This window comes from Crocuta crocuta, unplaced genomic scaffold (assembly GCF_008692635.1).
Source record: "Crocuta crocuta isolate KB4526 unplaced genomic scaffold, BGI_CrCroc_1.0 scaffold561, whole genome shotgun sequence".
In the NCBI taxonomy this organism is placed as follows: domain Eukaryota; kingdom Metazoa; phylum Chordata; class Mammalia; order Carnivora; family Hyaenidae; genus Crocuta; species Crocuta crocuta.
Genome location: NW_027530529.1, coordinates 941,516 through 951,777, shown reverse-complemented (window position 1 = coordinate 951,777; position 10,262 = coordinate 941,516). Strand labels below are relative to the sequence as shown.

The following is a 10,262-nucleotide window of genomic DNA, read 5'->3' as shown; positions in this document are numbered from 1 at the left end:
CTCTCCTCTCCTCCCCTCTCCTCCCCTCTCCTCCCCCCCCCTCCCCTCCTCTCCTCTCCTTCCTTCCTTCCTTCCTTCCTTCCTTCCTTCCTTCCTTCCTTCCCTCCTTCCTTCCCTCCCTCCCTCCCTCCCTCCCATCCTTCCTTCCTTGAGAAAGTGTGCAAGCAGGGGAGAGGAGCAGAGGGCAGGCAAGAGAGAGAGACAAAGAGAGAGAGAGAGAGAAAATATCTTAAGCAGGCTCTATGCTCAGTGTGGAGCCCAATGTGGGGCTTGATCCCACAACTCTGGGATCATGACCTTAGCTGAAATCAGGAGTTGGATACTCAACCTCCTGAGCCACCCAGGTGCCCCTGGTTTTAGATTCTTTTAGGTGGAAAGTCTCTTTTTGCACAGTTGTGTTGAAGAGACTTTTAGTGAGGTGATAGCTCTGGTATGCCATAGTTCCTCCTCTGTTGCATGGAGTTGTACATTCTTTCTTAGTTCAGTCCCTGAGTCCCTATGCTGCTGTCACCTCAGTGAAATATTTTTTGACTCTCCTCTTCTGTAAGGCAGGAACACTGTGGAATCAGTGCTGGGAATGAGTTTACTTAACTTTTTTAAGCCTTAATGCAACATCATTTTCTCTGAATCTCTGTGTTTCTATCAACAAATGTAAGCCCCATTAAGATAGGCATTTTCTTCCCCTTTGCTCACTGTTATGTCTCTGGTGACTATGATACTTGACACTTGCAAAGTCTTAAAGAAGTATTTGTTAAATTAATGAATGAATCTAAAATATGAAAATAATTGTAACAATGCCAGGATTGCTGGGAGGATTAAATAAGATCATGTCAAACACTTGAAGAGTATACCTGGCACATAGGGGTATTCAATAAACAAGGCTGTTAGGATGCTCATATCACCAAGGCATAATTATCTGGGTGCCTGGCTTTCTCCTTCAGGGACCATGAGTTCCTTCAGTTTATCACTTCTCCTACCTTCAGATTTGGAGTATGTTTGGGGATCATCCCGTGGTAAATGAATGCTTAGTCACTTGGCTTCTGTTTGTTCCTGCAGGTGTTTTATCGCTGATTTGCCCCACCTACAGGACAGCTTTGTGGACAAACTTCTTGACCTGATGCCCCGACTCATGACATCCAAACCTGTAGAAGTGGTCAAAATTGTACAGACTATGCTGCGGCAGAGTACCTTCCTACACCTCCCCCTTCCAGAGCAGGTCCTGTCCAGTCTGTTCAGATAGTCAGAACTGTTCCCCTTGGTGATCTTCTTTGACCAGTTGAGTAGCTGGGCTAGAACCTTTCCTCTGATTGGCTCTCACGTGTCCACCTGTTAATAAGGAGACAGAAAGATGCACGGATCACGTTTTGTCACCGGGGATGATCTGGCTTCTGAATCATTGTGTTTCCTTTTTGCTTGCAGATCCACAAAGCTTCAGCCACCATCATTGAACCAGCAGGCGAGTCAGACAACCCTCTGCGGTTTACATCTGGGTTGGTTGTGGCCCTGGATGTCGATGCAACCCTGGAACACGTGCAGGATCCTCAGAACACCGTGAAGGTCCAGGTCTGTCCGATTTGGTTCTTCATGGAGCTTCTAGACCATGTTGAAGCATTTAACTTTAGCTGCCCTGTAATTTCTACCTGAGGGACAGAAAGTGGGGAAATAGAAGAGATGATTCTTAAGGGTAAAGAGTCTTGGTGTGAATCCCATCTCTTTTGCTGATTGTAGTTTAGAGCAAGTTACTTTAAACTCTGAACCTCAGATGCTACAACTAACAACTAGGAACAGTTGACACTGAAAGGAGATGAAGTATACAAACCCCTGGTACCAGTAAGGGTTCACTGAATGTCCTTTCCAGTGTTGTGGTGTGAGGTTAAAACTTGGTATTTTCAGGGCTGCAAGCAAACTAATAAACACATCCTTTTCAGGCTGTGAATGGGTCCACTTGGTGAGCAAAATTTATGGGTTGAAAAAATCACTAGGGAGGATTTTTTCCTAAGCGAGACACATTAGAGACACATGCCAGATGCAGTAGAGACACCAATCAGTTGGGAGAGTCTGCAGTTAGCCCCACAAAGAGTACTCCCTTGTCCCCCATCCACCTGCTCTCCCACCCGTCCACATACTAATGGTTACTGTCTTGCACATGATGAGCACTCAGGTTGCAGAGGTGAATATGTTAAACTCCTGCCTCAAGATGCTCAGTTTCAGTGAAAGACAAATGGACGTGCAGTTATAAAACAGAAAGTCAGTCATCATTCACACATGCACAGAAGAATACTGTGGCCTCTTATTAAATACCTGATTGCTTGTATACTGTAGGCCTAACTTTGGGAACCCGTTGGCGACACTGTCTTTTGAAAAAAGACCCAGATGTTTAAATGAGCCGACATATTCTCAAGAATAAGAGACTGGTTCAGTAAAGTAATGGAGTAATACACGGACTCAGATTCTGACTGTGAAACGAGGAAGTTTCAAAGACAAGCGTGGACAGGACCACAAAACTGCCCCTCTAAATATGCCTCTTTGGCATAAACATTATTTGGGGGATGATTGTTTTTGAGAGGCTGTAGCTACTGGAGAATCTTTGAAAACAGAGAAGTTGTCCTTTTGTGTGGGAAATTCACGTTTATAAGGGAAATCACCATTTGTAAAGGCATCTCCTTCTTTGTACCTGGAAGAGAAGGCTTACTAAGTCTCTGGAAACTCTTATCAGTGAAGCAGGCACCAATTTAAATTTGCACAACGGGGGCACCTGTCTGGCTTGGTTGGTAGAGCATGAACCCCAGGTTGGGCATAAAGATTAATTTTTATTTTATTTTATTTTTTTTGTATAGCAATCTTACCTTTGTTTATTGTGCTTACCTAGTAACCTCCCATAAGTGGCTCCCTCCCACCACAACACCTTTGGTCTTTGGTGGAAGATGGTATTTAAAGTGGTGGGTTGGGCCATTTCAAGGAGTTAATCAGTTTTCCTGGGTATTTCCCAGGAATACAAGATGTTTACATGTTATTTAACTTCTGTTTTTCTCCTGTTTATCTGTCTTTTATTATAGATGTGGTCTTAGCCAAGAACCTAGAAGGGTAGAGGGAAAATTATTTTTCCTCTCCTACAGGGTTATTTCCAATTTTTAGCTACTATAAAAAATTCTGTAATATATTGACAATGTGCATGCGCACACACACACACAGACACACACACACACACAGTGAGACAATTTAATTTGGACAGTGTGGTTGGAGGCTGAGGAAAAGAAAGTCTGTGGAGACACTGGTGCATGGATGAGGTCTGAAAGAATCCAGAGCAACGGATAGGGGCTGAAGGAGGTATCCTAGACATAAGGGATATGAATAAAAGTAGGGCTGCAAGCACTGACAGTAAATAAGTACAATCTAAGAACAAAATAGCCTGGAGCTGCCGAGGAAAGCTTCCTGGAAGAGGTAAAGATGACTCAGGTCCTGAAGATTTGCCTATGGTGATGGTAGAGAGAAAAAAGCCTTTGGCTTCCCAGCAGAAATCCTTTTTTTTTTTTTTTTTTAAAGGAATTCTTTATTATAACTACAGAGAACTAATTCTGAGTCGGTGCTGCACATTTTGGTTGTCCCCCACTGTCCCCTCCCCCCCCAGTAGTAGTTCTCTACCCTACCTCCACTTTAGAGTTACTTAGAAAGCATTAAAAACTACTGATGCACAGGCCTCAGTTTACACCAATTAAATCAGAATCTGGAAGGTAGGCCCCATGACTGTACCAGTATTTTTGTTTGTTTGTTTGTTTGTTTGAGAACTCTTATATGATTCTAATGTGGAGCTAGAGTTAAGAACTACTATTACACGTTTATCCCTGAAAAAGGTTCAGTGATCAACTAAGCATAAATGAAATTGCGGGCAGATTATTTAAGGGTCACCTGGTAGACTTCATTGAAGACTGCCCAGAGCCGCCCCACCACATGTGTGGCTAGACAGCTCGGAAGCCTCTGTAGGTAGGGAGCTCACTGTCTACTCACAGCACAGCTCTGATGGTAGGAACGTGCTGTCCAGACCAGCACTTTTTCTGTTCTGGACAGATGAAAGGAGATTATTGCAAGAGCACCTGGTTCGGGGGGTCCCAGACAGACCAGGTTCAGTCGCTCGCTGCTGGCAAAATCCAAAGGCAGAGACCGGTGGTGGTGAAACAAAACAGGAATTTATTTTAGTGACACCAACACCAGGAAGACAGCACGCTAGCCTCTCAAAGACTGTTTCCAAAGTGCTATAAATACTTCCAGGTTTATAGAAGGAAAATGTGGGACAAAGGTGGGTGGGTGCATGCAGGTGGGCAGTGAAGGTCAAGTCGTCGCCCATTGTCCTTGGGTCAGTCCTGTGGGGTCTTGCTGGCTCAGTACAGTCATTACTGCTTGAGGGGGTAGTTTTGGTTCCTGTCAGGAGATGCTTTGCCTTCTGGGTCTTTTATCTGAATTAAGAGATAAATTGAAAGAAGAACTTAATTGATTAGAAAGTTTGGGGTCAAAATGGAGGTAGTTGAAGTCCTCTTTCATTGTGGGGCAGGTGGGCTGAGACCTGCCTCTCCAGATTTTCACAGTTGAAAGGCCTGTGTAGTTTCCTACTTTGTCTTTATCAGTATATTTCCATAGTCCAGGCCTTGTGGTACCAGGATAAGCTGTATTTGTTTGTTTAGTTCATTTGTACACCGTGCAGTGGAAGGGGCCCACAGAGAGCTGTGAGGCTCCCCTGGGATGGTGAGGACAAGACTCTGGCCATGTGTGAGATTTGAGAACTAGCCAGTGATTTGAGCTATTAAAAGAAAAAAACCAGACAGCCCAAACTGGAGTCCGTTGACCCCCACAACAGGAAACCAAGACTTAATTACAGTTTCAGCCCATTCTAGGAATGTGTCCTTTCCATTTTGTATGGCTCCTGGGAGCATTTCTCTACTTGCTAGATACTCGATAAAGCCAATTAGATCTTCACATTTACGTGGTTGAATTGTGTTTTTTAACAGAGCGGGCCCTTTGTTGACAGAGCTATAGAAAGAGCTTCCTAGCTGCTTATAACCTAGTGGAGAGAATGCAGTTACAAAATCATTCTAAATACTTGGTGGTTGGTGGTGGATGCTGGCCTGTGATATGATTCAGAGCCGGGGCGAGAGCAACTCATCCTGATGAGGGTGCCTGGGAAGGGTTTTCACATTAGGATTAGCATTTTTGCTTATTCTTGTACTAAGTAGAAGCACTTTATTCCTATCACTTCTTCACCATGAATTCAGGAAACATTTATCAAACACTGCTTTGTGCTGGCGCAGAGAATACAGGTGATCTCTACGGTGTTGCCTCCCACTCCTGGAATAGTTTTTAATGAAGGCTGGTGTCTTCTTTCCCTCCTGTTTTGGGGTTCACAACAGACACTGCAATTTTGTTGAAAATTCGTGGCTCTTCTGCCCCTTTTTCTCACTTTTCTCACCTCTTAGGTCTTATATCCAGATGGCCAGGCTCAGATGATTCATCCTAAGCCGGCAGATTTCCGGAATCCTGGCCCAGGGCGCCACCGGCTTATCACTCAGGTGTACCTCTCACACACTGCCTGGACAGGTAAGGGGTCAGTGGGCCAGGGCGGACAGGAAAATATGCTTCTGTGGATGACACTCACCTGGAGGAATTTGTTTTTTTGCACTTTGAAAAATACATGGTTCAGTCATGCCTGCTGAGGACCGTACTTGATTTCTTAAGGAGTCTGAAAGCTCAAACTGGCTGCATTTAGACTAATTTACTGCATTGCTGTGGTTGCTTGCGGCACAAGATTTTGTCAGAAAGTGTACAGGAGATGACAATAGAATGGAATCTCATGGAAAGAGCCCATGGCTGGATGCCAGCACTCTATTTTCTTGTCCTAACTCTGCCACTGACTTGCAGCATAGCGTTGGACAAGCCACTCTTCCTCCTGAATCCATTTCCTCACCTTCCAAATAAGATGTTAATTCTCAACCTAGGAGTTAGTTCTGAGGATTGCTCTGTTTGTAAATTAAACACTTTCATGTTTCTTACCCCAGATTAAATCGTTCTCTTTTTTTATATGAGCCATTTAGTTCATTCCTCCCAAATGAGTAAAATGACAACTATTACTGTCCTCCCCTCCCACATGGGCTGGCTTAATGTAATAATTTAATAATTTGTGAAAAGACAGGGAGGTTACATAGTGGCTTTAAAAATTCTTAAGAATAAAATGGGAGAATCCAAGTGCGTGAAACATTACGTTTCAGGCCTGTAAGGCTGCTTTAGAAACTTTAAAAAGAGACTCAGTCTATAGCACCTGAAATGTTGGGGGAGAATTGGTATTGACTGGTATTTTCTCAGTCATTGAAGATGATTCAGAGGCATGGTTGTTACTGGAAAAAGTGTTTCGTGACACCAGATTTGGTTTATTTTAGAAATAAGTCGATGCTTTCTAGAAATTTCTTTCACTGTATTAGTTACATGAGTACTTAATGCCCTAATGAATCGTTTCCCTCTGTCAAGGGTATTAGGTGGGTATAAATGACATAATAAAGTTTTCACAAAGAGGAAGTAGTGCTCTTGAATGTTAGGGCAGCCCCTTTGGGGGTCTAGTCAGTGACCCTGAGCCTGACACGAGTGAGGGAGCATCCAGCAATGCTTTACCTAGGACATCCTCCCTGAACGTCCCTCATTTCATTATCCATGCTGCCTGGAATGTTCTGCACTATTAGACACCACAGGAAAGTAGAATTTCTTATTCTAATCTCTTCTGATAAAGGCATCCTAGACTTGACATGCTAGAAAGATAGGCTCTGGGACAGCATTGTTTTGTAAGGTCCACGGCTCAAGAGAGGCAAATCACAGCATGCTAGATCTCAGAAGAGCCTCAAAGGTCTTGGAAGGGCCTACCAACTTGCCCTGGGCACACAGCAAGTCATTGCCCAAACTAGGGCTACCATCCAGGCTGTCTTGAGCCTGAAGAGAGGCTGTTATTACAAATCTTTTTTTTAATTCTCAGCATAGCACTTATTACTAACAGGAATTCTCTCATTTAATTTGTCACTGACTCTCCCATTAGAATGGAGGCACCACAAGAACAGGGGACTTGTCTGTCGTCTCTACCTCTGTATCGCTGATGCCCCTGTGTCATGTGTCCTTTGAGCCTGAAAGGTAGTAAGTGGTCAACAAATAATTAAAATTGAATATAGGATTTTAAATGTGCCATTAAAATTAATTTAATCCTTAGGTCAACTTGGTGGTGGGGAATTTAGTGTTCTGTTCTTCATTTTATAGATGCATAAATGGAAGCCCACATAGCTGATCAGCAGTGGCACTGCAGCTGGCACTCAGGTTTCCTAACTCCCTAATCCCTTGTGTTTTCATTATACCATACTCCCTTCTGACCTGGGACTCTAAAGCGAATCATGTTCTCCTTCTGAATGCATCGGTGCCTTCCTTCACCTAATCCAGGAGATGGGGCCTGGGGCTGGTGGGTGTTCTTCCATGCAGTCCTTCAGCAGCTCTGTTCCAGGGGCCTCTCCTTTGGGAGGTCAGAGGCTGCCATGTCAGAAGCTTCGAGTCACACCAACCAGGTTCTGAATTCTGCCTCCCTTGCTGTGTGACCCTGAGGAAGCTATTTTACCTCTCTGTCTTGTTTTCTTCATCCGTAAGATGGAAGCAAGAATATATACCTGATAAGAGAGATCTTCTTCCAGACATGATGAGTAGATTACATGGTTTGTCCCACATGATCTTTTGTTCCTTTCTCCCACTGTCTCCTCTTGTTGTCTCTCCCCTCTCCTTTCCTCTGATGGCAGTGGCTAGAATTGCCATTCTCCCCACATGCAGCGGAGGGAAGGCATAACGAACAGGCGGGGTTGAGTCCTCTGACCGCACCAGGATTTGGCTGAAAGTGCTGTGAGAGTCAGGGCTGGGTTGTGGTTGGCAGTTGGCAACAGCCATCTGGGATCAAAAGCGGGGAGCATACGTAGTGGGAGAGCTGACGCTCGAACCTAATGCTGGAGAGCAGCACGGGCTTCGTTGCAGCTACACCCGGGCTTCTGTCAGGCCCCTCATTATATGATGGTGACCATACCACATGGCTGGTAAGTGGTGATGCCGAGGCTGCTCTCTGGGGCCGGGTAGGTTTCTCTCGGTGGAGAACAGCAAGTCCATCTCTGCCCTCATCCCTAGAGAGAAGTCTGGAAGTAACCAGGAAGAGGCCTGGGGAGGCATTGAGATGTCCTGGGACCTCTGCCCTTGTTCACTTAGACCCATCCAGACCTCATTCTCGTCCCCTGTGCATCCAGGCGTTGGGCTCATCTTCAGCACTTGCACGTTTAGCTCCCGAGCTTCTTCTATTCCTGGCCCTTTGCAATTGTCCTTAGGCTTTTTTCTGAAATTCTCTCCCTCTCCTTTATAGAAGCCACATGGTTAACAGATTAATTGCTTCAGTTTAGGAACTGGGCTCAAATTCTGTCAGTGGTGTGGATTTGTGCAGTTACTTAGAATCTCTCAGGGCCTTGAGACTTTTTGGGGATTGTGACCGTCTTTCATGGTGTGATAGGGTAAGAACTCTTCAGGTGATGTGCTAGGCACAGAGCAGGTGTTCTATTTCAAAGCCTTTCTGGGCTCCCTCCTCATTTTTTTCTTACGCACTTGATTAGAGTGCTGTGCTCCATTGTACCTGTCTCTGTCTCCAACAGTCAGCAACTTGAGGGAGGGATTATTCACTCTTACTAGGGCCTGCCACATGCAGACACCAGATCAGTGGCATAATGTGTCATGTAAAGAACAAAAGATTTCATGGCATGATTTTAGGTCGCTAAAACATGTACTCGTTCACTGGTGAGAAGTTTTTGCCAGAACTGTTTACTACTCAGGGCCGCTTCTCCCCTAAGACAGTAGAGTCTGTGGTACATGCAGCCCTCATGCCTGAGCTCAACCACACAGGAAGAGCACGGGTATCTGGGCACGAGAATCATCCATACGCAGGCCCATTTGGCCCTTTCTTAAAGCTAGAAGGCCTCAGTTTTTAGCTGTCTTCGGATCCGCCATGGATCTGAGCTGCAGGGAGCCCACAGAGATGTGGGGGAGAAGCCACACATCTGCAGCCTCAGGCTCGGCCTCACAGGATTCAAGCTGGTAAAGTTTTCGGTGAGGGGGGAAGGGACGAGGACAGATGAAGAAATATTTAGAAACCCTATTGCTTCCAACTTTGATGTTGCTTTTACTTGACATTTCATCCCAGTTCCTGGCAGTTGCCCTCATAGAGGATTTCTTTTGTCTTTTTTTCCAGAACCATGCCAGGTGGAAGTCAGGCTGCTACTGGCCTACAACTCCAATTCCCGCCTTCCAAAGTCCCCCTGGATTGAGGGTGGTGAGGTGTCACCCCAGGTGGAGACCAGCATCGAGGGCACCATCCCGTTCAGCAAGTCTGTGAAAGTTTACATAATGCCCAAACCTGCAAGGCGCTGAGGCACAAGCAGTTTTTAGAGCCGAGGCTGGAAGGCCCTTCTTAGATATCAGAGTGAGCCAGAAGCCTAGAGCACCTCGCCTGGAAATGGCGTAAAGGCATAAGGAGGACATGACCTTTTTAGTCTTGTCTGGTATCAAATACAGGATAAGTTATTTTGCATTAAAAATCCAAAAACCTTCAAATCTACACCTCCTCCTTCCCTGTCCCCCCGTTCCTCCAATAAAGTTGAGAAAACACCTAGGTGTTCCAGTTCCTGGTCCTTAAAAAAATTATGTGTCTATAAGTTCAACATTTATATCACATGGTTACATTCCTCACGTGTGAAACAAAGATCCAATTTTCTTGCCACCTCCAAAAAATGGCTTATTAGAGCATAATCTTGTTTCTTACATCAACAGTCTTGTTTGCCAGGGCCCACTCCTTTCACAGCTGTGCTTTTTCACCATCGACAGCTCCTGAATGGCCTTAAACATCGCTGTCTTGCCGAAAAGCTCTTTTCCTAACTCAGGCAATAGCTGCGCCAAGGACTGAATGAATAGCTAGAGAATGAATCATTTTCATCCCTGAGGGAGATTCTTGATCTTGCCCGTCATTACCCTAAGTACCAAAATAATATGTAAGGGCCATATTTTAGGAGAAACAAGGGTTATGGAAAAGAAGGGTCCAGAGTAAGAAATAAAGTCCTCTCCCACTATATCTTTGATGACTCCAGTTGGAGCTGCATGTGTTAAGGGGTGGAGCTGGGGTGTAAGAACAGTAAATGCTCCAGAGATGTTAACTGTGTGAGGGCTGTGCT

The 10,262-nt window shown here is 45.0% G+C and overlaps 1 protein-coding gene across 2 annotated transcripts in view; it reads left to right on the top strand.

Moving 5' to 3' along the window:
• The window catches only part of INTS4 (integrator complex subunit 4), a 116,613-nt gene extending 106,907 nt beyond the window's left edge, over positions 1-9,706 (top strand). For both annotated transcript variants that reach the window (XM_077767537.1, XM_077767538.1), the window contains exons 20-23: positions 1,057-1,216; positions 1,420-1,563; positions 5,466-5,586; positions 9,287-9,706. In XM_077767537.1, coding sequence (XP_077623663.1) covers positions 1,057-1,216; positions 1,420-1,563; positions 5,466-5,586; positions 9,287-9,465 — 604 coding nt within the window. In that variant the 3' untranslated portion in view covers positions 9,466-9,706. The remainder of the gene's footprint in view (positions 1-1,056; positions 1,217-1,419; positions 1,564-5,465; positions 5,587-9,286) is intronic.
• Positions 9,707-10,262: the final 556 nt, after the last annotated feature.